Source organism: Salvelinus alpinus, chromosome 6 (genome assembly GCF_045679555.1).
Source record: "Salvelinus alpinus chromosome 6, SLU_Salpinus.1, whole genome shotgun sequence".
Classification (NCBI taxonomy): Eukaryota; Metazoa; Chordata; class Actinopteri; order Salmoniformes; family Salmonidae; genus Salvelinus; species Salvelinus alpinus.
In genome coordinates this window covers 33,031,018-33,058,845 of record NC_092091.1, presented here as the reverse complement: position 1 = coordinate 33,058,845, position 27,828 = coordinate 33,031,018, and the positions used below count along the sequence as shown (strand labels likewise).

Below are 27,828 nucleotides of genomic sequence, written 5' to 3'. Positions count from 1 at the left end.
TGGACAAAGTGAAAGCAGCTGTGGAATACTTCCACAGGAGCACAGTAGGTGCTGAAAAACTAAAGTCTACACAACGCCAGCTGGGGATGCCTGAGCTGAGGCCTAAACAAGATTGCACTACAAGGTGGAATTCAACATTTTATATGTTGAAGCGGTTTCTTGAATCAAAGGATGCCATCATCTCTACCCTGGCCATTGTCAATGCACCTGTTGATGCTCTGACCCAAGAGGAATGGGAGGTGGTGGAGGAGGTGTTTTGAGCAGGTCACTGTGGAGATCAGTGGAGAGGTACAGTAAGCAGTTATTACTACATCATTATTTAATCCAGTATTATATATGTATATGAGCAGTAGATGAGAATGTAGTATGAGTAGACAAAACATGAACCTGAACTAATAAGTTACTGTTCTCTCTTTTAGCTATGTGACAGCCTCAATAATGACACTCCTGTGTAAGGGTCTGCAGCGAATCACAGCCAGCCGCCAGAGAGAAGCAAATGTAACCACAGGACATGTGACAGAGTTGATGAAAACCCTATGTTCATCAATGGACAAAAAGCTCCACAGAATGGAATATAATCACGTGCTATCAGAAACCGCTTCATTTGACACCAAGTTTAAGAAGTTAGCCTTCGGTGATGCCAGAGCGATTGATGAGGCTCTTCAAAGAAAAACCTCAGCAGCAGGGAGAGACAGCCCCAGCAGTCAGCTGGCTCAGGCACCAGGGAAACAGGAAGAAGAGGGATCAGATGGAGCAGAAGCACCAGCAGTAGTGCCACAACATCTGCTGTTTGGAGCTGTTTGACGAGCGAGCAACTGGGGATGCATCACGAAGGAATCCCTCAGCAGATGCCAAAATGGAGGTCCGATCCTATTTGGAGGATATGGAGCAATATTCTATTATTATGTTGTTCAGATTGTATTCGTTTTGAATTGTTACATTTATATGCTCTTTGTTTATATAGATGAGAAAGTTACACTTCAAATGCACATGTGTAATAGCATCCTTCTTTTTTACATTTCAATTTGTGAGATGCTGCAGTTTTGCAAATTGTTATTTAGTTTTCTTTGATATGGTGCAATATTTTATTATGCTGTTCAGATTGTATTGTTTTGATTGGTTAGATTGATATGCACTTTGTTTATATACATTAAAAAGTTCTACTTTAAATGCAAATGTTTAATAGCGTTCTTTTTCATAACAAACCAATGCATTTTTAAATACATTATGGTTAAGGTAGAGTATGATTTAATTTAATAATTTAATTAGAATTGTTTTAACACCAATCTATCGCAAACTGTTTGACTTGAAAAAATACAAAACATGTTTTTTTTAAAGAGCCGTTTGGGAGCCAAAAGAGCCGGCTCTTTATGGTGAGCTGAGCCGAACGAACCGGCTCACTGAAAAGAGCTGGAATGCCCATCACTAATATTTTCCGTCATTTTCTTCAAATCTGAAAAAGTTGCGAAGCCACGCCCATTTTCTGGAGAATTTCATTATGGGCCTTAAAATCAAATAGTGTCCACTGCTTAGATACTTTTAATTTTGGCGAATGTAGCACGAAATCCAGGAACTTTTAGCATACTAACTATATCCATAGTCTGATAAATAAGCATACTACATACTCAATTTACATCACAAATAGTATGGTTAGTATGAGTATTCGAACACAGTTTCAGCCTCGATAATCACTAAGCCTCGGTGTGAAAGAGCAAAATATAATGAACCCATATATCCAGTGAAACGTCATAAAAAAATCCTCCTGTCCTGAGCTCAATTGCGCAGAAAACATTGAGGGCCCGGAATAGGCTTAGTTGGTTGATACAATGTTGCAAGTTCGTTAGCGACAGCTTCCGGCTGGACCCTCAGAATTTGATACAATTTGAACTTCACTAGCAATAGCTCAAGACGGGTAGAAAAGGAGACAGACAGGTGGAGAAGAGGGATGAATGTGATAGAAAACCAGAATTTTCATCAGGATATTTTCGACTTTTTTTGTCCGCTTTAGGTTTATGTATTTTACTAAGTTGATGATGGAAGTTATAGGCCTTCTGCTGAATTGGTCTATATCTCTGAGTTCTATGCTCTCCTTTCTTTAGCCGCCAATGGATCAGTGTATCAATGTGTCCATATGGCTAGTGCTCTTGCCGTAGTTGAATCTTTACTTTTAGATTATTATCAGTTTACTTCAGATTTTTATCATTAACCACGTGACGATGATTTTTAGAAACAAAAACGTTATTGAAATGAAACTGTTCCATGAAAATGTGCATATATAAATATGCAACAACTTAAAGAGAGAAGAGAGATTAGGTGTGAAGTTAGGTACCTCCTGTGCGTGTGTGTGTATGTGAGGTATGAGCCAGCCCAGCCTACTCAGGTCCAGCCACAGGGAGGTATGAACACTCCCACATCTCACCCCACATCTCACCTCCCTTTAATTATCCAGATGTGTCACTTCAACAAAGAGTCCATTGATGGGGAATATGTCCATATTTTAAACAGGGACAGTAGACTCTTCTGTGGTAGAAATAAATATGAGGAAAACTCTTTCCTTTTGACAGTTACAGAATGTATTTGGTCTGGGAACACAAGACAGGCCACTGTGTGCAGATAGAACTAGTTAACAGCTCAATAAATATTGTATCACCTTTCTTCAACGGTTATACCGTTTATCACAGAAATTGTGATATCTGTACTTATCCTTTTGGATCCAGACAGGATTTGACTGGATTTTACAGTCATTTAATCTCTCTTTCTCACTCACTCACTCACGCACACACACACACTCACAAGTGATTTGTCCTCCAAACTACATGGTCTCGATGCATTAGACACGGTCCCTGTGAGTACTTTGTTTGACTTCTCTTACACGGGTTCAAACCTGACTATTTCCCTTGGTAGCCATTGTGAAAGCATTGAGAAGTGCTCCGCCGTCTGACGTACGTTGTTCATTCTAAAGGTGACATTGACCCGAGCTGACGTCGATCTAATGTTTTCTGTTGACTGTGTTTGACTTTAGATAGATCAGACAGATGTGCTCCAAGACTCCCAGATTAATCTGATTTTAATGCGTATGGTAGGGTGGAACAGAAGGTTGAATTCCCCTTCAGGCTTTTAGTACAGTAATAAGATCAAACATTTACTTTGATCCTCTCTCGTTGACTTTAACGTGTTTGACAGCAGTAATGAGGGACAGAGAGCAGTGGACCAAAGCAGGACCATTCAGTTGTCTGGTTCAATATCAATCCCTAGCCCTGACCCCTATTCCCTGCATGCTCCAGTTTAGTGCACACTGTCAAGACCAAGCCATTGCATATATCACAAGTCAACTGTATTATTTAGATTGCTTATTTGCACACTAGGCACAGTATAGTACATTCAACTCCAACCAGAGCCCTGTGGATGTTATAGGCTTTGAAAGCTGTTTTTGGCGAGGCCCTACTTTGTAAATCTATAGGTTGTTTACTGTAGCAGATATAGGAGTGTATGAAACCCACTCCTGGCTAAAATTAGCCCTATAATAGGCCCCAGCAACCCTATAGAGCAGGCTGTGTACACACACACACACACACTAGAGTATACTCCTATAGCAGGCTGTGAGAGGGGGAATGTAAGGGACAGTGTATGGCAGGACACAGGCCTTGTCTGTCAACTCTGCCTCCACTACAGCCCCTCACCTTTTAGGCCTAGGAGGGCCCCTAACTGCCCCTGTGCGTCCTCTTGTACCTCACCCTGTTTTGCTACATCTGCCTCTCTTCCTGACTCACCCTATGTCGCCCTACTGTCTCCCTCTATTTCCCTGACACACCCTGCAACTCCACCAAACTCTTCTCTCACTCCTCTGTTCTCCCCTGGCTCCTCTCTGCTCTCCCCCTGTTTGTGTTGGATGGCCTCCTGCGGACTGTTGGCTTTGGGGCACTTGGTTTTAGAGGCTGATGATAAACTGTTAGGCCTACTTTCTGCCCTTCTAAGAAAGACAAATAAACACAGTTTACCTTGGAGTCACATTTATACAGCAGTAGAAAGCTGAATTTACCTCAGACCAGAAGATTCAACAAGTATCTCCTATAAAAATGCTGCGTTTTGGGCCTCTACTGGTAAAGCTGCAGAATGTTGGAGTTATTATTAGTGTCTGGAAGAATTTTAGTTGATGCCTGAAGGGCCGGCGGGTGAATAGTGTTGTCTGACCTCCACCAGGAGTGGAAGTTTTCCATAATGGCAAATGTGAGACAGTCCATAACCCTGTGTCCTGTGTGTGTCAAAGCCTGTTCTGATGTTACTATAGCAAAGCCCTGTTATGAGACAACAGCCCTACGCTCCACTCTGATGCCTACCTGGATTGAGAATACAGCTGTTACTGAGAGTGAGAGAGGAGGGGGTAGAAAGGTGTGCATGCGTTGATCCTCTGTTACACAATCACATACAGGTCAGTGTGTACCTCAAGGAAGCAAAGAGAGGACAGGTTTTAAGAGTATCTCCACAGAACAGAGCCTTGGAAAATCTGTTTTCCATTCTAACTCTACGGCCAGGCTTTTACATAAGAGAGCTCCTCTCCCTGGCCACATGGTAAACACATCTCTGACTTTCCCTCCCTAACACAGGACACGAGCCACCAGCTGTCTGTCTTTCATTTACTGTTTAAGGCATTAGCTCCTGTATAGCCCATGTATATTAACCCATATAAGTAGGCCAGTGTCTCAGTGTGATATGGCTGTAATCTGATACTACAGGAACTGGAGCACTTCGGAAGGAGAAACCAACTAGATGATGTATGATGATGATGATGATGAGTGCACAATGAGGCCATTTAGAGTTCGATGGGTGTTTGTAAAGGGGAGCTGTTGAGAGAGTTTGTACAGTTTTACAGCTGTTGTGTTTTGTGATTAGCTGATTACTGTAACGCTGTTACAGTGACGTTATTGTATTTGTGAGAGAATAGATGGTTTAGAAATCATACTCCGAAGTTAACCGACTGGCATGAAAGCGGTATTTCTTATATTCTGGAAATCCAGATATCATAAATGTCTATTAGTTTCTAAAAACTGTGTAGAGGTGACGAAGTCATTCTGTGATATCCGTTGTCGTCAGAGGTCCGTCTTGGCAGAGAGCCAGAGAGTTCTCGGGCAGCAGATCAAAATCAACACATCCAAACACAAAACATGGCCAAAAGTATGTGGACACCTGCTCATCGAACATCTCATTCCAAAATCTTGGGCATTAATATGGAGTTAGTCCCCCCCTTTGCTGCGATAAAAGCATCCACTCTTCTGGGAAGGCTTTCCATTAGATGTTGGAACATTGCTGCGGGGACTTGCTTCCATTCAGACACAAGACCATTAGTGAGGTCGGGCACTGATGTTGGGCGATGTGGCCTGGCTCGCAGTCGGCGTTCCAATTCATCCCAAAGATGTTCAATGGGGTTGAGGTCAGGGCTCTGTGCAGCAATGTTCCCTCTCAGCCTACAGTAGCAGCCAATGTATGGGGTGCAATGTAGGCCTACATTCCATGAGACTTAAACAACAAAAGAAATGCAGGGCTTGACATTAACCTGTTTATCCACTTGTCCTTCAGACAAGGAGGTGACTGAACATAGTGTTGTGTTATGTTTAATGCAAGAAACCACTTTACAAAATAAAATGCATTATTCCCACACCATTATGGAGAATCAGACAAATGATGCTACCCTCTGCCTATTGGCTACTAGTGATGGGCATTCCAGCTCTTTTCAGTGAGCCGGTTCGTTCGGCTCAGCTCACCAAAAAGAGCCGGCTCTTTTGGCTCCCAAACGGCTCTTTAAAAAATATATATTTTTTTTTTTTCAAGTCAAACAGTTTGCGATAGTTTGACTATGATTGGTGTTAAAACAATTCTAATTCAATTATTTAATGAAATCATACTCTACCTTAACGACAATGTATTTAAAAATGCATTGGTTTGTTATGAAAAAGAACGCTATTAAACAAGTACATTTAAAGTATAACTTTTTAATGTATATAAACAAAGTGCATATCAATCTAACCATTCAAAACTAATACAATCTGAACAACATAATAATAGAATATTGCACCATATCAAAGAAAACTAAATAATGTGCAAAACTGCAGCATCTCACTTAAAACATTAAACTGGTCCCTCTTTTCTCTCTCTTCTTTATTGCCATGTTATAACCAGCAGCACACAGCAATGCTGACCATATTTTGCTTTTATGAGAGATTTGCATTCAGAAATGCAAGCTGCCTCACTTTCGAGGGGCTGATGCGGTTTCCTCTCTCAGTAATTATTTGTCCCGTTTTCGAGAAGACCCTCTCAGAGGGCACGGATGTGGCCGCTATGCAGTGTCTCCCTGTCATTACTTTAGTAAGCCGTGGGTAGACAGAGGCCTTGTTCTTCCACCAGCTCAGAGGATCTGCTGATCTTTGGAGGATGGGCTCCTCCAAATTGGATCTGACCTCCATTATGGCATCTGCTGAGGGATTCCTTCGTGATGCATCCCCAGTTGCTCGCTCGTCAAACAGCAGACGTTTGTGGCACTACTGCTGGTGCTTCTGCTCCATCTGATCCCTCTTCTTCATGTTGCCCTGGTGCCTGAGCCAGCTGACTGCTGGGGCTGTCCCTCCCTTCTGCTGAAGTTATTTTTTGAAGAGCCTCATCAATCGCTCTGGCATCAATGAAGGCTAACTTCTTAAACCTGGGGTCAAGTGCAGCGGTTTCTGATAGCACGTGATTATATTGCATTCTGTGGAGCTTTCTGTCCACTGATGACCATAGGGTGCTCATCAACTCTGTCACATGTCCTGTGGTTACATTTGCTTCTCTCTGGCGGCTGGCTGTGATTCGCTGCAGACCCTTACACAGGAGTATCATTATTGAGGCTGTCACATAGCTGAAAGAGAGAACAGTAACTTATTAGTTCAGGTTCATGTTTTGTCTACTGATACTACATTCTCATCTACTGCTCATATACATATATAATACTGGATTAAATAATGATGTAGTAATAACTGCTTACTGTACCTCTCTCCACTGATCTCCACGGTGACCTGCTCAAAGGGTTCCAGGACTCTGCACACCTCCTCCACCACCTCCCATTCCTCTTGGGTCAGAGCATCAACAAGTGCATTGACAATGGCCAAGGTAGTGAAGTGCTACTGTGCTCCTGTGGAAGTATTCCACAGCTGCTTTCACTTTGTCCACGGTGGGCTTCATCACCTTCAGAGCGTCTCTTACAATCAGGTTGATTGTGTGGGCAAGACATGTATAATGCGTCCATTTTAAAAATGCCATGGCTTTGGTTATGTTAGCTGCATTGTCGCTAACACAACAGACCACTTTTCCATCTACTTGCCATTCTCTGGCCACTCTCAACAGTTCCTCTGCCAAGTTCTCTGAGGTGTGTCTGTCGCTGAACTCAAAGCAGTCCAGAAGACTGCTAGACATTGAAAAATCTTCAATGAAGTGATATGTAATCGACATGTAAGAAGTGGTTACTCTTGATGTCCAGCAGTCAGTGGTAAGGCAAACTGCAGTAGCTTTTTGGACTCTTTCCCCTACTGAAGCCTGTGTGCTCTCGTACAGTTGTGGAATACGTGATTTTGAAAGGGTTTTCCTGCTTGGAATTGTGTACATTGGATTTAGACTATTGCTATAATTTCTAAAACCTCTGTCCTCCACGATCGAAAATGGCTGGAAATCGGTGGCAATCATTTTAGCCAATGCAATATCAATTTGGCCTTGTTTTGCTACAGACATAGACTTTGGCGTAAACTGGTCCATAGAAGACTGCGTTGCTGTTGGTCGCGGAGTAGGCCTACTTGACTGAGTGGACACTTGGAGATGCTGGCTCCACCACTATCCCTAGCAGGCCCGCTAGTTTCTCGAAGCTCCGCTACAGCTAGCTTCACAGTTGGGTGCACAGTTCGCATATGCCGGTGTAGGTTGTGCGTAGAACCGGCTTTATATGAGAATTTGTTTTGGCAAATTCTACACTGTGCTCTAACATTGTCTATATTATTAAAATGCATCCAAATGCTACTTTGCTTCCGACTCATTTTCCAGCTGTTGTTTACTCGGCTGCTAAGTGTGTGACTGTGAGTGAGTTGGCTCGGCCCTCCCTCACGCATCTTTGGTTCATTGGTTGACACCGGGTGTCTGATTGACAGGAACAACAGGTGAGGCTGTTAGTCTGAGCAGACAGTCAGAACAAATTTTTTATTTATTTTTCGTTCTTTGAATTTGTGAATTCTATTCAGTTATATCTTTTGATTATTCATATCTTAATTGTTCTATATTTTATAAATAGATTTGGCTCTTCTGGTACGCGAGCCGGCTTCCAACGTTCACCTACAAGAGACGGCTCTTAGAGCAGACTCGTTCGCGAATGACCCATCACTATTGGCTACTTAGCTTATTCAAGCCTGTATCAAAATGCAACACTGTCCTTTTAAGGCATAAAAAAAAGCTCTTTACCTGACTTGCTTTTTAAAGATGTCTAGAAATGTACATATTTTGTGCTCTTGTAGGAAGCAATCCCTCCCCTATTGCTGACTACAAAGTATCTATAACTGGGCTAATAACCCACTAACTAGCAAAGGATATGAACAAAACGTGCACACAGGGCTACATGCAGCTCTCACTCTGATCTCAAATCAAGCATATCTACTCATGACCACAGCTGTAACATCTACTCATGACCACAGCTGTAACAACTACTCATGACCACAGCTGTAACATCTATTCATGACCACAGCTGTAACAACTACTCATGACCACAGCTGTAACATCTACTCATGACCACAGCTGTAACAACTACTCATGACCACAGCTGTAACAACTACTCATGACCACAGCTGTAACAACTACTCATGACCGCAGCTGTAACATCTACTCATGACCACAGCTGTAATAACTACTCATGACCGCAGCTGTAACAACTACTCATGACCACAGCTGTAATAACTACTCATGACCACAGCTGTAACAACTACTCATGACCACAGCTGTAACAACTACTCATGACCGCAGCTGTAACATCTACTCATGACCACAGCTGTAATAACTACTCATGACCACAGCTGTAACATCTACTCATGACCACAGCTGTAACATCTACTCATGACCACAGCTGTAACATCTACTCATGACCACAGCTGTAACAACTACTCATGACCACAGCTGTAACAACTACTCATGACCACAGCTGTAACATCTACTCATGACCATAGCTGTAACATCTACTCATGACCACAGCTGTAACATCTACTCATGACCACAGCTGTAACAACTACTCATGACCACAGCTGTAACATCTACTCATGACCATAGCTGTAACATCTACTCATGACCACAGCTGTAACAACTACTCATGACCACAGCTGTAACAACTACTCATGACCATAGCTGTAACATCTACTCATGACCACAGCTGTAACATCTACTCATGACCACAGCTGTAACACAGTCCCGATCAAAGTAAATGGCACAGATCCATATGTGACTTTGGTATGTTTGCATACTGCGGCTCTGGCCTACTGCAGCTCTGATTGGTTATGCTGAACCCGTCTGTGTAGAATAGAGTATGGGCTGAGTCGTGCTTGTCAGTGCAATATAATCCTACTCCGATGCGTCCTGCCTACAACAAAATCTCTTGCATAGTTTGTTTGGTTTCGGTGTGTTGAATTGAAAGTGGCTAATATTGCATTGTTTCGAACCCAATTCCACAGTAAAGGGAAACGTTGATAGTGATAACTAACAGGGAAAATTCTAGAAAGTTGAGTGAAGTTCAATCTCGTGCTTCTCTCAGTGGGCTGATACAGTATTTATTCTGCTGATAGGCAGTCCCGGGGAGCTGCTTGGCTACTGTGCGCATGCATAGTTTAGAGAGAACATTGCTGTGCAGGCCAGTCAAACTCTTCCACGCAGATCTCGACAAAGCATTTCTGTATGGACCTGGCTTTGTGCACGGGGCATTGCCATAAAGTTGGAAACGCAGAATCGTCTAGATTGTCATTGTGTGCTATAGCGTTAAGATTTCCGTTCACTAGAACTAAAGTTTCAAGCCGAACCACGAAAAACAGCCCCAAAGAGGTGGCGCTATGCATTGGGGCAGGTAGTGTTCTCCTGGCTTCCGCCAAAACCAGATCTGTCTGTTCGACTTCCAGATGGTGAAGCCTGATTCATCACTCCAGAGAATGAATTTCCACTGCTCCAGAGCCCAATGGCGGCAAACTTTACACCGCTCCAGCCGAAACTTGGCATTGCGCATGGTGATCTTAGGCTTGTGTGCTGCTGCTCGGCCATGGAAACCCATTTCATGAAGCTCCCAGTGAACCGTTCTTGTGCTGACCTTGCTTCCAGAGGCAGTTTGGAACTTGGTAGTGAGTGTTGCAACCGAGGACAGATGATTTTTACGCGCTATGCGCTTCAGCACTCTGCGGTCCCGTTATGTGAGCTTATGTGGCCTATCACTTCGCAGCTGAGCCATTCTTACTCCTAGTAGTTTTCACTTCACAATACCACCACTTAGAGTTGACCAGGGCAGAAATATGACAAACTGACTTGCTGGAAAGATGGCACCTTATGACCGTGCCACATTAAAAGTTACTGAGATCTTCAGTAAGGCCATTCTTTTTCCAATGTTTGTTTATGGAGATTGCATGGCTGTGTACTCGATTTTATGCACCTGTCAACAACGGGTGTGGCTGAAATAGCCGAATCCACTAATTTGAAGGGGTGTCCACATACTTTTGTATATACAGTGTATGTTTCCCACAACCAGAATAAAGCCCTGTACATAGCCAACTGTATGAAGCTCCAGCTTTTACACTGATGCCTGACAGTGGCACTCAATGGCCTGCTTATTGTGAGCATGTGTCAGTATTTGCTGCAGAGGGCAAGGAGACGTTTAGTAGGTGTGTGTGTGTTCTGCTGCTGGATCCTGACATGTTGCTCTATCAGCCACTGCAGCAGCACACGGCCAGGAGAATGTTGTGTTTAGTACGGAATGAACATCTGAAAACGTTGCGTGCCCACACACTCACTCGTACCTCTTTGGCATAGGATAATGACCAGGGAACCTCCCCTTTGGCTTTCTGATCTCTCCACCTTAAATATGTCATCTGTATTAGGGGAAACAGTTCCACTGTCCGTCCCCAGCACCTTTGTTACTGTTTTTATTTTGTGGACGAAACGGAGGTGAGGTGTGTTGAGCAGTGTGGTCAAATGAAATTGCATTACATGTTCTGTTGTTCTATCGCTTGTGCAGTGATGTCGGACGAGGGAAAAAACAGTGTTCGTTGTCTGCAGCAACTTCGTTGTTGTGATATCCCAAATGGACGTGGCAGTTTCACCATGAAGGATTCCAGCTTTAACTCTGTACAGTCCATATTGCACTATTTTATATAAGCAAAGATATAACAACCACTAATGATTCTGATCCAGTCGTTCCAGTAATAAATGAACATTACCACATTACCATTTTGTTTCCCATGCTTTAAATGCAGCATGGTGTTTCTTACCTAACACGCTATTGACACAGTGAGCAAGCCACATACTAAGACTGATTGTGATTATGTAATAATGAGTTAGAATGACAGTAAAGTGTTTACATGTGCAGCAGCCCCCCCCCCCCCCCCCCCCCCCACACACACCTTTTACTAGATCATTATGCAAGTGGGAGGCCAGACAACCACACAAGACTAGAGTCAATTACTAAAAGCTTTGTTCAAGATCACTGTGAGTAGACATCAACTTTTCCTTTGAGGTTAGACCATTGGCTGTTTGGGTCTGTCGAAGAGAGGAGTCCTGCTGGACCTGTCTCTGTCTCGCTGTATAATCAGTCCCACTGTGGTAATGTCTGTGGTGGCCCACTCTGCTTCTCTCGCTCGCTCACTCTCTCTTTCCGCTCTCTCTCTTTCTCTCTCTCTCTCTCTCTCTCTGCCTTACTTTGAATTTATTCCTACCTCCTTTTGTCTAAAGTTCTCTAACACACCCACACACATTTACTATTAGATGTTTAGATGTATAGGTACAGTTTTATGTACAGTTTTATTCCTTAGAGCTGTCTACTGTAATGTTGAATTATCCCTGTTTGACTTTAATATCCCTTTGCTATTCGCTTGTGTTAAGGTAATGATGAATGGAAATTCCACTTTTAGATGGCAATTATTGTCTTTATTGAGCAAATGAAAACCATTCCTCCAGTAAAAGCTGTAGCTTTCCCATAGAACCTCTCAGATGGTCTGGTTCCCTAGAGGAAAGGCATAAAACCGCATCAACTGCCTAAATATACCACATGGATCCAAACACGGACCCTTGAACTTCTGTTTCATTTCATCACAGTCCAAATATTCCAACTTGTATGACATATTTTGACTGTCTGTTGTTTTCCTATTGATTTCAGGTTTGAAGACCCTCTCTGTGTGTGTGTGTGTGTGTGTGTGTGTGTGTGTGTGTGTGTGTGTGTGTGTGTGTGTGTGTGTGTGTGTGTGTGTGTGTGTGTGTGTGTGTGTGTGTGTGTGTTTGGGATGAAGCGCCTGTGGGACAAACACTTCCCGTTGCTCATCCTTCTCTATCTGGTAGGAGACGTCACCTCACAGGTTAACCCAGGTGAGTGTTGCCATGGGAACGGTGTGGGGAGCTGTGTGTGCACGTGCTTGTGTGTGTTTGTCCATGTGGTGGCCTTAATTGCTACTGCTGTCTCTTTGATATGAGTAGGACTGTTCTGGTGTCCATGGTTTTCTCCACTTTTACCACTCTATGGGTGCTTCACTGAGGGAAAGTGTGATGTCAATGAGACGACCAATTATATTTTACAAGGAAACCCAGAAGCAACGTTTGTTGAGCAGAGACGGATCACTGACAACCAGTAGGCAACAGAGAGAAAATCTGAGTCAACTCCTGATAAATACAATGACTTGGGACTATAGTACGTATGACAACATTATAGAGCTGTTGTCATTAAATGGAGGTTTATAATTGGATTAAGAGCAGGGCACAAGGCCAAACTCTGTGTGTGTGTGTGTGTGTGTGTGTGTGTGTGTGTGTGTGTGTGTGTGTGTGTGTGTGTGTGTGTGTGTGTGTGTGTGTGTGTGTGTGTGTGTGTGTGTGTGTGTGTGTGTGTGTGTGTGTGTGTGTGTGTGTGTGTGTGTGTGTGTGTGTGTGTCTAAATAGAAGTCCCCACAAGAATAGTCAAATAACATAAATATGACCAACTGGGGACATTTTGTTGGTCTCTACAAGGTCAAATGTTATTTCTAGGGGGTTTTGGGTTAAGGTTAGAATTAGGGTTAGGAGCAAAGGTTAGTTATAGAGTTAGGGTGAGGAGCTAGGGTTAAGGTTAGGTTTTTGTGTTAAGGTTAGGGTAAGAGTACGGGTTAGGGTTAGGGGTTCGGGAAAATAGGATTTTGAATGGGACTGAATTGCGTGTCCCCACAAGGTTAGCTGTACAAGACTGTGTGTGTGTGGTGTGTGGTCTTTTACAGCTGTGGCAGTCTGCTCTGAGAGAGGGGGAGATAATTGTAGAGTCAGTTCTCCACATTAACATTGCTTTTTAATTAAAGCCTGCTCCAGGCAAACTACAAACACACCAGAACATTTCTCACAAAATTGTCTGGGGTGCCTCGAAGCAAACAAAGGCTATGTTACATATGCTGTAAACTTTTATTTTTCTGTGGCTTGGTGCAGGGAAACAACAATTTATTTTCATGGACATTCATGAACAAATATCAAAACTTCAACGTCTTAACAGTAGAGTGACAAACACATACACACACACACTGGACACACCAGTGGCGGCCAGTGCTGTTTAAAATGAGGGATGAGTGAGGACGTTTTCTTTTTCATGAGCATGGCGTTATTTCTATTACAGCGTATTGGATGACTGTCATTCATATTCCATTCACCCAGTTCAATGTAACAGCGATAGGTTTAGGCTACTACATGATACTCACATTTTCCCTGTACTCATCTTGAGGTTGTTACAACCTAGCCTATGAATGAAAGTTTGCAACATAGGTGCACACAGGTCGAGAGAAGAATTTGACAGACAGTGACACATGGACAGACAATGACACATTCAATACCGCATTGCACACTTTTGCCTCCATCGAGCTGACGTAGAGTGTAATCAAGTCCAACAGTTGCAAACAAGAATTTCTATTGGACAAATTCAGGTATGTTTATCCCCGTTTTGTTCCATTTGCTTCCGTTTAAGAATGTTTTTCAACAGAATCGACAGAATGAATACCTGCTCACGCGTAAACACAGTTCACTTTCATAGCAGCCACGTTGTATTTCTTCTCGCATCTATGCGCTCTCCTCCTCTCAACTTTTCCTTTCGCTTGTGGACTTCAATGCACAACACATAAGCTGTATGTGACCAGGAAACAAAAAAAATTCCTAGCAAAACCATATCATACCTCTACACACAGCCTACATCATTGTCACCATATTACCTAAAGTAACTTCATAGTCAACATAGCTAATAGAACTAACACGTTAGTAAACCTGCTACAATTATGCAGTAACATTAGTGTACAGTCAGTAAGCAGTTTAGCGCTTACACCGGCGTGCCCCGGTGGCAATAAATTACAGTGCATTTGGAAGGTTTTCAGACCCCTTGACTCTTTCCACATTTTGCTACATTACAACCTTCTTCTAAACATTATTTTTTTAAATCCTCATAAATCTACACACAATATCCCATAATGACAAAGCAAAAACAGTTTTTTTTATTTTTTTATTATTATTATTATTATTTATTTTTTTATCCCCTTTTCTCCCCAATTTTCGTGGTATCCAATCGCTAGTAATTACTATCTTGTCTCATCGCTACAACTCCCGTACGGGCTCGGGAGAGACGAAGGTCGAAAGTCATGCGTCCTCCGAAGCACAACCCAACCAAGCCGCACTGCTTCTTAACACAGCGCGCCTCCAACCCGGAAGCCAGCCGCACCAATGTGTCGGAGGAAACACCGTGCACCCGCCCCCCTCGGTTAGCGCGCACTGCGCCCGGCCCGCCACAGGAGTCGCTGGAGCGCGATGAGACAAGGATATCCCTACCGGCCAAACCCTCCCTAACCCGGACGACGCTAAGCCAATTGTGCGTCGCCCCACGGACCTCCCGGTCGCGGCCGGCTGCGACAGAGCCTGGGCGCGAACCCAGACTCTGGTGGCGCAGCATAGCACTGCGATGCAGTGCTCTAGACCACTGCGCCACCCGGGAGGCCAAAACAGTTTTTTTGAAATGTTTGCAAATGTATTCAAAATAAAAATGGAAATATTAAATTTACATAAGTATTCAGACCCTTTACTCAGTACTTTGTTGAAGCAGCGATTACAGCCTCAAATCTTCTTGGGTATGACACTACAAGCTTGGCACACCTGTATTTGTGCAGTTTTTCCCATTCTTTTCTGCAGATTCTCGCAAACTCTGTCAGGTTGGATGGGGAGCGTCGCTGCACAGCTATTTTCAGGTCTCTCCAGAGATGTTTGATCGGGTTCAAGTTCAGGCTCTGGCTGGGCCACTCAAGGACATTCAGAGACTTGTCCCGAAACCACTCCTGCGTTGTCTTGGCTGTGTGGTTAGGGTCGTTGTCCTGTTAGAAGGTGGAAGTTTCACCATTAAGGATTCCAGCTTTAACTCTTTACAGTCCATATTGCACTCTTCACCCTTCTGCCTGGTAGTGTGGTAGCACACTACCACTTCACTTAAGGTTCCAAAACCCTATGCATTTGCATGGTAGTTACATAGGTGCAGTTAAATGGTTTGTAAAAGTGTCCAAAAACAGTTTTCGCTTTGTCGTGAATGAGGTACTGTGTGTAGATTAATGAGGATATTTTTTTATTTAATCAATTTTAGAATAAGGCTGTAACATAACAAAATGTGGAAAAAGTCAAGGGGTCTGAATACTTTCCAAATGCACTGTAGTAAAACCAAAAGCTTACAATGACTTGGAAGAGTTCCAGTGTTGCGTTGGATAGTCAAAGCCAGCTAGCTATCATAGCATCCCTCTGTTTGAACAGGGTGTTTGAGTAGGCTTAACTGGCTAGTTGCATTTGCTAGCTAAGTAGGCCTAAGTGAAATGGGGAAAAAATGACAATCTCTCTTGCTTCTCTTTCATTTTGGAAGAAATTAATTTGTTCGAAACTGTTCAACTATTGTCTTTCTCTCTCTTTGAGTCAACTACTCACCACATTTTATGATTTCAGTACTATATTAATTCTCTCATCCTTTGATTGGGTGGACAACATATCAGTTCATGCTGCAAGAGCTCTGATAGGTTGGAGGACCTACTCCTGAAGTTGTCATAATTACTGTGTAAGTCTATGAAAGGGGGTGAGAACCATCCGGCTACACCTGGTGCTACCCTAAGTGCTGTCGAGGCTACTGTAGACCTTTATTGCAAAATAGTGTGTTTTAATCAATTATTTGGTTACATGTGATTATATTTAGTATAGTTTTATCTAAAAATGATAACTTTTAAAAATGTTTTACCATTTTTATTTTTAAGAAATTCACTGAGGAGGATGGTCCTGTCATGTTTTGTCTTTGATCATCATGTCTTGTCCCTGTGCTTCCCTCTGCTGGTCTTATTAGGTTCTTTCCCTCTTTCTATCCCTCTCTCTCCTCCTCCCTCTCTCCTTCTCCCGCTCTCTCTCTCTATCGTTCCGTTCCTGCTCCCAGCTGTTTCTCATTCTCCTAACGACCTCATTTACTCTTTCACACCTGTCCCCTATTTTGCCCTCTGATTAGAGTCCCTATTTCTCCCTCTGTTTTCCGCTTCTGTCCTTGTCGGATTCTTGTTTGATGTTTGCTGTTCTGTGTCCTTGTTCCGCCCTGTCGTGTTTTTGCCTTCTTCAGATGCTGCGTGTGAGCAGGTGTCTATGTCAGCTACGGCCTGTGCCTTCCTGAAGCGACCTGCAGTCTGTGGTCGCGTCTCCAGTCGTTCCTCTCTACTGACGAGAGGATTTCAGTTTCCTGTTTTGGATTTACCTTTGATAATATCCAGGAGAATCATTGTTTGTTTAATACTGGAATAAAGACTCTGTTTCTCTTAAGTCGCTTTTGGGTCCTCATTCACCAGCATAACAGAAGAATCCGACCAAGAATGGACCCAGCGACTACGGATTCTCGCAACACTGCCGTCGAGTTCCAGGGAGCAATGCTCGGCAGACACGAGCAGGAATTGTTTGCTGCTCGTCATGCCGTTGAGACCCTGGCCGCTCAGGTCTCCGATCTCTCAGGACAGTTTCAGAGTCTTCGTCTCGTGCCACCAGCTACTTCCTGGTCTTCCGAGTCTCCGGAACCTAGGGTTAATAACCCACCATGTTACTCTGGGCAGCCCACTGAGTGTCGCTCCTTTCTCATCCAGTGTGATATTGTGTTCTCTCTCCAGCCCAACACATACTCAAGAGAGAGAGCTCGGATCGCTTACGTCATATCACTCCTTACTGGTCGGGCTCGGGAGTGGGGCACAGCTATCTGGGAGGCAAGGGCTGAGTGTTCTAACGTTTATCAGAACTTTAAAGAGGAGATGATACGGGTTTTTGATCGTTCAGTTTTTGGGAAGGAGGCTTCCAGGGCCCTGGCTTCCCTATGTCAAGGTGATCGATCCATAACGGATTACTCTATAGAGTTTCGCACTCTTGCTGCATCCAGTGACTGGAACGAGCCGGCGTTGCTCGCTCGTTTTCTGGAGGGACTCCACGCTGAGGTTAAGGATGAGATTCTCTCCCGGGAGGTTCCTTCCAGCGTGGACTCTTTGATTGCACTCGCCATCCGCATAGAACGACGGGTAGATCTTCGTCACCGAGCTCGTGGAAGAGAGCTCGCGTTAACGGTGTTTCCCCTCTCCGCATCTCAACCATCTCCTCCCACCGGCTCAGAGACTGAGCCCATGCAGCTGGGAGGTATTCGCATCTCGACTAAGGAGAGGGAACGGAGAATCACCAACCGCCTTTGCCTCTATTGCGGTTCTGCTGGACATTTTGTCATGTCATGTCCAGTAAAAGCCAGAGCTCACCAGTAAGCGGAGGGCTACTGGTGAGCGCTACTACTCAGGTCTCTCCATCAAGATCCTGTACTACCTTGTCGGTCCATCTACGCTGGACCGGTTCGGCTGCTTCCTGCAGTGCCTTGATAGACTCAGGGGCTGAGGGTTGTTTTATGGACGAAGCATGGGCTCGGAAACATGACATTCCTCTCAGACAGTTAGGGAAGCCCACGCCCATGTTCGCCTTAGATGGTAGTCTTCTCCCCAGTATCAGATGTGAGACACTACCTTTAACCCTCACAGTATCTGGTAACCACAGTGAGACCATTTCCTTTTTGATTTTTCGTTCACCTTTTACACCTGTTGTTTTGGGTCATCCCTGGCTAGTATGTCATAATCCTTCTATTAATTGGTCTAGTAATTCTATCCTATCCTGGAACGTTTCTTGTCATGTGAAGTGTTTAATGTCTGCTATCCCTCCTGTTTCTTCTGTCCCCTCTACTCAGGAGGAACCTGGTGATTTGACAGGAGTGCCGGAGGAATATCATGATCTGCGCACGGTCTTCAGTCGGTCCAGAGCCAACTCTCTTCCTCCTCACCGGTCGTATGATTGTTGTATTGATCTCCTTCCGGGGACCACTCCTCCTCGGGGTAGACTATACTCTCTGTCGGCTCCCGAACGTAAGGCTCTCGAGGATTATCTGTCTGTTTCTCTCGACGCCGGTACCGTGGTGCCTTCTTCCTCTCCCGCCGGAGCGGGGGTTTTTTTTGTTAAGAAGAAGGACGGTACTCTGCGCCCCTGCGTGGATTATCGAGGGCTGAATGACATAACGGTTAAGAATCGTTATCCGCTTCCCCTTATGTCGTCAGCCTTCGAGATTCTGCAGGGAGCCAGGGTCTTTACTAAGTTGGACCTTCGTAACGCTTACCATCTCGTGCGCATCAGAGAGGGGGACGAGTGGAAAACGGCGTTTAACACTCCGTTAGGGCATTTTGAATACCGGGTTCTGCCGTTCGGTCTCGCTAATGCTCCAGCTGTCTTTCAGGCATTAGTTAATGATGTACTGAGAGACATGCTGAACATCTTTGTTTTCGTTTACCTTGACGATATCCTGATTTTTTCACCGTCACTCGAGATTCATGTTCAGCACGTTCGACGTGTACTCCAGCGCCTTTTAGAGAATTGTCTCTACGTGAAGGCTGAGAAGTGCGCCTTTCATGTCTCCTCTGTCACATTTCTCGGTTCTGTGATTTCCGCTGAAGGCATTCAGATGGATCCCGCTAAGGTCCAGGCTGTCAGCGATTGGCCCGTTCCTAAGTCACGTGTCGAGTTGCAGCGCTTTCTCGGTTTCGCTAATTTCTATCGGCGTTTCATTCGTAATTTCGGTCAAGTGGCTGTCCCTCTCACAGCTCTGACTTCTGTCAAGACTTGCTTTAAGTGGTCCGGTTCCGCCCAGGGAGCTTTTGATCTCCTCAAGAAGCGTTTTACATCCGCTCCTATCCTTGTTACTCCTGACGTCACTAAACAATTCATTGTCGAGGTTGACGCTTCAGAGGTGGGCGTGGGAGCCATTCTGTCCCAGCGCTTCCATTCTGACGATAAGGTTCATCCTTGCGCTTACTTTTCTCATCGCCTGTCGCCATCGGAACGCAACTATGATGTGGGTAACCGCGAACTGCTCGCCATCCGCTTAGCCATAGGCGAATGGCGACAGTGGTTGGAGGGGGCGACCGTCCCTTTTGTCGTTTGGACTGACCATAAGAACCTTGAGTACATCCGTTCTGCCAAACGACTTAATGCACGTCAAGCTCGTTGGGCGTTGTTTTTCGCTCGTTTCGAGTTCGTGATTTCCTATCGCCCGGGAAATAAGAACACCAAGCCTGATGCCTTATCCCGTCTCTTTAGTTCTTCTGTGGCTTCTACCGACCCCGAGGGGATTCTCCCTGAAGGGCGTGTTGTCGGGTTGACTGTCTGGGGAATTGAGAGACAGGTAAAGCAAGCACTCACTCACACTGCGTCGCCGCGCGCTTGTCCTAGTAACCTTCTGTTCGTTCCTGTCTCTACTCGTCTGGCTGTTCTTCAGTGGGCTCACTCTGCCAAGTTAGCTGGCCACCCCGGCGTTCGGGGTACGCTTGCTTCTATTCGCCAGCGGTTTTGGTGGCCTACTCAGGAGCGTGACACGCGCCGTTTCGTGGCTGCTTGTTCAGACTGCGCGCAGACTAAGTCAGGTAACTCTCCTCCTGCCGGTCGTCTCAGACCGCTTCCCATTCCTTCTCGACCATGGTCTCACATCGCCTTAGACTTTATTACCGGTCTGCCTTCGTCTGCGGGGAAGACTGTGATTCTTACGGTTATCGATAGGTTCTCTAAGGCGGCACATTTCATTCCCCTCGCTAAGCTTCCTTCCGCTAAGGAGACGGCACAAATCATCATTGAGAATGTGTTCAGAATTCATGGCCTCCCGTTAGACGCCGTTTCAGACAGAGGCCCGCAATTCACGTCACAGTTTTGGAGGGAGTTCTGTCGTTTGATTGGTGCTTCCGTCAGTCTCTCTTCCGGGTTTCATCCCCAGTCTAACGGTCAAGCAGAAAGGGCCAATCAGTCGATTGGTCGCATATTACGCAGCCTTTCGTTTCGAAACCCTGCGTCTTGGGCAGAACAGCTCCCCTGGGCTGAGTACGCTCACAACTCGCTTCCTTCGTCTGCTACCGGGCTATCTCCGTTTCAGAGTAGTCTTGGGTACCAGCCTCCTCTGTTCTCGTCCCAGCTCGCCGAGTCCAGCGTTCCCTCCGCTCAGGCTTTTGTCCAACGTTGTGAGCGCACCTGGAGGAGGGTCAGGTCTGCACTTTGCCGTTACAGGGCGCAGACTGTGAGAGCCGCCAATAAACGTAGGATTAAGAGTCCTAGGTATTGTCGCGGTCAGAGAGTGTGGCTTTCCACTCGTAACCTTCCCCTTACGACAGCTTCTCGCAAGTTGACTCCGCGGTTCATTGGTCCGTTCCGTGTCTCTCAGGTCGTCAATCCTGTCGCTGTGCGACTGCTTCTTCCGCGACATCTTCGTCGCGTCCACCCTGTCTTCCATGTCTCTTGTGTCAAGCCTTTTCTTCGCGCCCCCGTTCGTCTTCCCTCCCCCCCCCCCGTCCTTGTCGAGGGCGCACCTATTTACAAGGTACGGAAGATCATGGACATGCGTTCTCGGGGACGTGGTCACCAGTACTTTGTGGATTGGGAGGGTTACGGTCCTGAGGAGAGGAGTTGGGTTCCATCTCGGGACGTGCTGGACCGTTCGTTGATTGATGATTTCCTTCGTTGCCGCCAGGGTTCCTCCTCGAGTGCGCCAGGAGGCGCTCGGTGAGTGGGGGGGTACTGTCATGTTTTGTCTTTGATCATCATGTCTTGTCCCTGTGCTTCCCTCTGCTGGTCTTATTAGGTTCTTTCCCTCTTTCTATCCCTCTCTCTCCTCCTCCCTCTCTCCTTCTCCCGCTCTCTCTCTCTATCGTTCCGTTCCTGCTCCCAGCTGTTTCTCATTCTCCTAACGACCTCATTTACTCTTTCACACCTGTCCCCTATTTTGCCCTCTGATTAGAGTCCCTATTTCTCCCTCTGTTTTCCGCTTCTGTCCTTGTCGGATTCTTGTTTGATGTTTGCTGTTCTGTGTCCTTGTTCCGCCCTGTCGTGTTTTTGCCTTCTTCAGATGCTGCGTGTGAGCAGGTGTCTATGTCAGCTACGGCCTGTGCCTTCCTGAAGCGACCTGCAGTCTGTGGTCGCGTCTCCAGTCGTTCCTCTCTACTGACGAGAGGATTTCAGTTTCCTGTTTTGGATTTACCTTTGATAATATCCAGGAGAATCATTGTTTGTTTAATACTGGAATAAAGACTCTGTTTCTCTTAAGTCGCTTTTGGGTCCTCATTCACCAGCATAACAGGTCCTCCCCTTCCTCCTCTGAAGAGCCTTCACTGAGACACACCCTTCTCTCCATTCATGCGTGTATTTTACAGCCTACAGTGTGGCTGATCTTTAAGACTAGCATGTTGCTATATTGGCAGACGGAGAGAGAGAGAGAGAAGGTTTATACAAAATGGGTGTTCTCTCCAATGGGACAGAGCAGTGAAGTGGTGGGTGCTGTGGTTGTTTTCAGGCCTGTCTACATCTCGTCATCTCTGTTGCTAGAAGTCTCTGACCGGGTTTATGAGATGTGCTCCGGATATACAGCAGAGTGGTCAGCTTGACAGTATACAGCTTTAGTCTATCCCTAATACTTGATCTACAGTCCAGTCTTATCCCAACCTGAATCCACCTCTATTTATCCATCTATCTCTACTCCAGGCTTATTCCAGTCTCTATGGCTCCAACTCTACAGTGAAAGCATGTCGCCCACTCAGAATGGAAATGGGAAAGACAGAGATGGTATAACTGCACTGCTCAGGAATTTTAAACAGGGGAAAGTTGGCATCACCATGCATCTCATTGCTACTAAATTCAGCAATGCATATTTCCTGCCTTCTGTTTTCTTCCTCTCCATCCTTGCAGCAGAATGATAGTTAGACACAGTAAGACCTGTGATTGAGTCAACGAGACTCATAGCAAAACTGTGGAGTGACAAGGGACAGACAGACGCACAATTCCCTCATCCATTCTCGAGTGTTTCAGAGAATCTTTGTCCAGTTTAGAGGATTTGAAATCTGGAAATAATTAAGACTTCTCTCTCATTTGCCGTCAGCAAAATGATTCTCCACAATGGGGGATATTTGGGATTTAGAACATTTTGTTGCATGAATTTAAATGAACTTTGGCCATGTTCGGGTGCATTAGTACTTTGCACTCCACCACTTCTGAGTAATCAACAATCCCAGCAAATACACATGGGAAGCCCATTTCAATATACTATCCTGCTGTCAGTATGTCTGGAATGCATTAACCACAGACTCTGCATGCACAACACACACACAAAAATAAACTCCCACCAAGGTCAGATCGTCCCGTGATTTAAGGCTGGGTACAGCCATTGCGATGAAGATATTGTTCTCATCATATTACAATAGAAAGGCTATGAGACAGTTTACACAAGATGGCCAAGGACAACATTGAGTATAATATCAGAGTACTGTGTGTGTGTGTGTGTGTGTGTGTGTGTGTGTGTGTGTGTGTGTGTGTGTGTGTGTGTGTGTGTGTGTGTGTGTGTGTGTGTGTGTGTGTGTGTGTGTGTGTGTGTGTGTGTGTGTGTGTGTGTGTGTGTGTGTGTGTGTGTGTGTGTTTGGAGCCTGTGGTTAGACAGCAAACACTATGAAACAAGCCTGCCTTTCACTGGCCAGAGCACGAGCACAGAGAAGAAAAAGGGGTGAGAGAGGGAAAGAAGCCACTTGGAGCTGGATCGGTGTGTGTGTGCTTACGTGTGTGACCTGTAAGAGTATGTGCCAATATGGATGTGAGAGGGTTCGTCCAGCTCTCTCTTTCTATATTTGGGCAGCAGGTAGCCTAGTGGTTAGAGCATTGTGCCAGTAACCAAAAAGTCGCTGATTTGAATACCCGTAGTGACAAGGTGAAAAACCCTAATTTGCTCCAGGTGCGTCGTACTAGTATGGCTGACTCTGTAAACCAACACATTTCACTGCACCTATCTGATGTAGGTGAAAATAAAAACATGTTTTTTTCTCTCTTTCTCGCTCCACACAGGGCTGGTATTTTTCCACCTTTTCAGAGGTGATATTTTATTTTTAGATGGTGTGTATGTGTACACATTTTACTATACTTGTGAGTACAAGAAAGGCCTCACAAGAATAGTAAACCAACTAAAATTCAGAAATGAGAGGACATTTAGCTGGTCCTCACTTATAAAAAGGCCATTTTAGGCTAAGGGGTTAGGTTAAGGGTTAGAATTAGGGTTAGGAATTAGGGTTTGGGTTTAAGTTGAGGGTTAGGGTTTAGGAAAAATAGTAATTTGAATGGGAATCAATTGTTGGTCCTCACAAGTGTATAGTAAGTCCTCACAAGTGCCCCATGGGCCCCATGGTAACTCTAGTCTGAAAACAATAATCAATTGCTCTGTGAATGCATGCAAAGTCAGGCCTAGTCTCCCCCTATTTTTCTCTCTTTCTCTCTGGTTCTCTTTCTCCCTGCCTCTGTTTGCAATGTACACCTGTATGTGAATGGACTCATGTTTCTCCTCTCACTCATAGATCAGTGGTGAGTTACAGTTGTAGGATATTTGATCCAGTTTGCTACAGCAGGAAAATAATCCTGCAGCAACAGGAAATGTGAATTATTATGTGGATTATTTTTGATGGGGTTGATGTATTTTTCGTAAAGTAAAATCAATTCTTAAAAAGTGGAAATTGCAAACTTCAGAAGCCTTTTTGAACCTCAAATACATTTCAAGTTAGAAATGTCCTGCATTGCAGGAAAGGTGTCCTGCTACAGGGTGATCAAATTAAGATCCTACACCTGTACTATGGTCAACAAGCCCAACTTCCACCACTCATATATTAAAGGTCGACTTTCGGAATGAAAAATGGTCCAACTCTGCCTCTTTCTCAATTTTCAAACAGAAATGTGCTCTGCCTTCGGTGCTTCATCGATTTGTCATTCTGGTCATGTGCTCCACAATTGACGTAGCTAGTTCGTTAGCTATGTTAGCCACTGGCACCTAACACCTCCAGTATGTGTTGACGTCATTTCACAGGATTTGTTTTTGGATGGAAGCTGTAGAGATAAGTAAGAAATTGCACTTCTGTAGCCAAATATCTCATTCATCTTTTTTTAAGCATTAAATGACCTGGTATGGTGGTGCATTGTTATACAGTTTAAAGCTGTTCTTTTGGGGGTTTTGCCCAAAGTTGACCTTTAAGCACAGCATTTTCATCACGCAAAAGTGCACAGATCTGTGCAAATGAGTACTGTGCACACTTTATTATAATCTACAGTGTGAATCAATTTGATTTCATCTTTATTAATTAACCAGAGTTTAGTAAACTGTTGTAAAACATATTATGGATGTTTTGCTCACCGCTCGCTTATGGAGTCTTAGAGCTGCCTGGAGAGCCAATGAAATGTTCCCGAATACAACACATGAATCAAAACAGACATTATTATTGGAGGAATTGCAGATGTTATCACATTTGATTGCAATCATGTTACCAAGGGTACCACTAATAGACTGGAAATATGAAAAGTGTGCGATGATTATGGCTGACATGTCTGTCTAAGCATGAAGGAGGCAGGAGATGGGGGAGGGAGGACAGGAGAAGATAAAGAGAGGAGAATGTGAGGGAGGTGCGGAGGAGAAGGTAGTCTCACATCTGGAATAGTTTTTTGTTTTGGGACGGATCTGTTTCTGGAGCGAGTCTCACCGTCACTGCCAGGACGAACCCTGAGAGGTTTCCCCATATTGATTTTTAAGCAAACATTTGGAAGAGGGAAGGAGAACAGAAAGAAAGGATAAAAAAGTGAGCTGAGGGGCCATGCTGAAGGGAGAGTCTCCCTGGCCTGCACTTCCTCCTCCACTCCCTGGGACCAGCCTGACCCCAAGATATCACATACTCTGTACACTTCAGTATACACACACATAAGCATACAGGTATTTCTCTCTCTCTGTCCCTTTGTCTTTCTGTACCTCTGTCTGTACGTCTGTCTGTACCTCTGGCTGTACCTCTGTCTATACCTCTCTCTCTCTCTCTCTCTCTCTCTCTCTCACTCACTCACTCACTCACTCACTCACTCACTCACTCACTCACTCACTCACTCACTCACTCACTCACTCACTCACTCACTCACTCACTCACTCACTCACTCATTCACTCACTCTCTCACTCACTCACTCACTCACTCACTCAAGTGTTCCCTTGTACTTCCTCTGCCACTCATACTGACCAGCATGACTCTGTGCTATCACACACACTGTAGGAACTACAGTATACACACACACGTTTGGGAAAGAGTTTAGCCGGAAAGCAGAGAAGACATTGGTTCAATTGTTTCCAAGTTAATGGTTAGCATCAGTTTTCTACTGAGTAGAGAAGGCCGTTGAAGCAATGATATGGCCAGTGATTATTATAATCCTCAATAAATAATCCATAAACTCCCAGCCCTGGGCTAATATTGATGGAAAATCACCTTCTATTTTTACTTCCAGAAACAAAGTAAAGAAATTCTATTTCAGGCTTGTAAAAGTTCAAAGATACCATCTCTTCTATTTCACAAGTAGTTACCCGCTTGCCCAGCGGATCACAGTGAAACAGGATGAAATGTTCAAACGCCCACAGTTAACTTTGATCGCTCCACTCTGTTACAGGGGAAAGACCACACAGGAGCAAGAGGGTATTCTCTAAAACACACACACTCACTACCCCTTATATTTGCACTGGCAGAGAGGTTGAACGGATCCCTGCTCTTTATTTCAATAAAGCAACCACACTCTTAGTGCTGGGGAGAGGGGATGTGTTTTTGTGCCCACCCTGACTAAACGCCCACCTCTCTCTCAATTTCAGATTGTGATGACTCGAGATTTGATTTTAGAGGAAGGGAGTAGGAGGGTGTATGTCTGTGGTTTATAATAATTCATAATAATGATTAATGTCTGAAGGTCTATTGTTTATAGACACCACCACTGTGGTTGGTCTGGCTGGGCTGGGCTGGGGGAGTTATGATTAAAACCCAGTATATAGTATTTAAAACCATGGCACCAGGTGGATGAGATTAGACACATAATCCAGGTCAATACAGACTGTGTGTTTATGTCTGAGACCTCAGCAAGAGTTACCACCACACACCTTGGTGTAGTGCAGGTGGTCCAGTGAACCGTGCTCGCGTGACGAGTAACTTTGCCTGTGGTAGCTCCTTGAGCTAATGTCTATGCTTTACATTGTTTCAATAACGGGTTGTTCATACTTGAGCACATGTTTGGGTGTGTGCGTGACTGTGTGTTTGCATGTGTGTGTACTTAAAGATGTCTTGTGTTGTAGGTGTGTGTCGGTACCCTCTGGGGATGTCAGGAGGGCAGATTCAGGATGAAGACATCTCAGCCTCCAGTCAGTGGTCTGAGTCGACTGCTGCTAGATACGGCAGGTACCGTACACACACACACACACACACACACACACACACACACACACACACACACACACACACACACACACACACACACACACACACACACACACACACACACACACACACACACACACACACACACACTCTCTGCAGCGTTGCAGTTCTTGACACAAACCAGTGCGCCTGGCACCTACTACCATACCCCATTCAAAGGCACTTCAATCTTTTGTCTTGCCCATTCACCCTCTGAATGACACACATACACAATCTGTGTCTCATTTGTTTCAAGGCTTAAAAATAGTTATTTAACCTGTCTCCTCCCCTTCATCTACACTGATTGAAGTGGATTTAACAAGTGACATCAATAAGGGATCATAGCTTTCACCTTGATTCACCTGGTCAGTCTATGTCATGGAAAGAGCATCTGTTCCTAATGGTTTGTACACTCAGTGTATACATACATACATCTCAACTTCAATTTAGTAGACTGGACACATACATGCGCCCCCAGAACTACACACATGAACTCTCATGTACACTTGTATGCACTCACACACAAAAGTATTCAATAGCGTGTGTTTGTGTGTGTGTTTTCAATAAACTGCGCATCAATTCCCGCTCTCAGCTTGTTGTGGATAAGCCTAGAAAGAGCAAGAGAGAAAGAAACCGAGAGAGAGAGAGAGAGTGAATGTGTGTGTGCATATGTGTGCGTGTTGGAGAGTGTGGGTGGCCTGCACTCAGTGTAAGGAACATAATCTATGTTATTTTTATTCTGACCTAGCTTCCCCT

General features: G+C 44.7%; 1 protein-coding gene across 5 annotated transcripts in view; it reads left to right on the top strand.

Moving 5' to 3' along the window:
- Window positions 1–27,828, top strand: part of LOC139578604 (discoidin domain-containing receptor 2-like) — a 57,049-nt gene that overhangs the window by 16,075 nt on the left and 13,146 nt on the right. For all 5 annotated transcript variants that reach the window (XM_071406445.1, XM_071406443.1, XM_071406444.1 and 2 more), the window contains exons 2-3: window positions 12,401–12,606; window positions 26,952–27,054. In XM_071406445.1, the coding sequence (XP_071262546.1) occupies window positions 12,525–12,606; window positions 26,952–27,054 (185 nt within the window). In that variant the 5' untranslated portion in view covers window positions 12,401–12,524. The remainder of the gene's footprint in view (window positions 1–12,400; window positions 12,607–26,951; window positions 27,055–27,828) is intronic.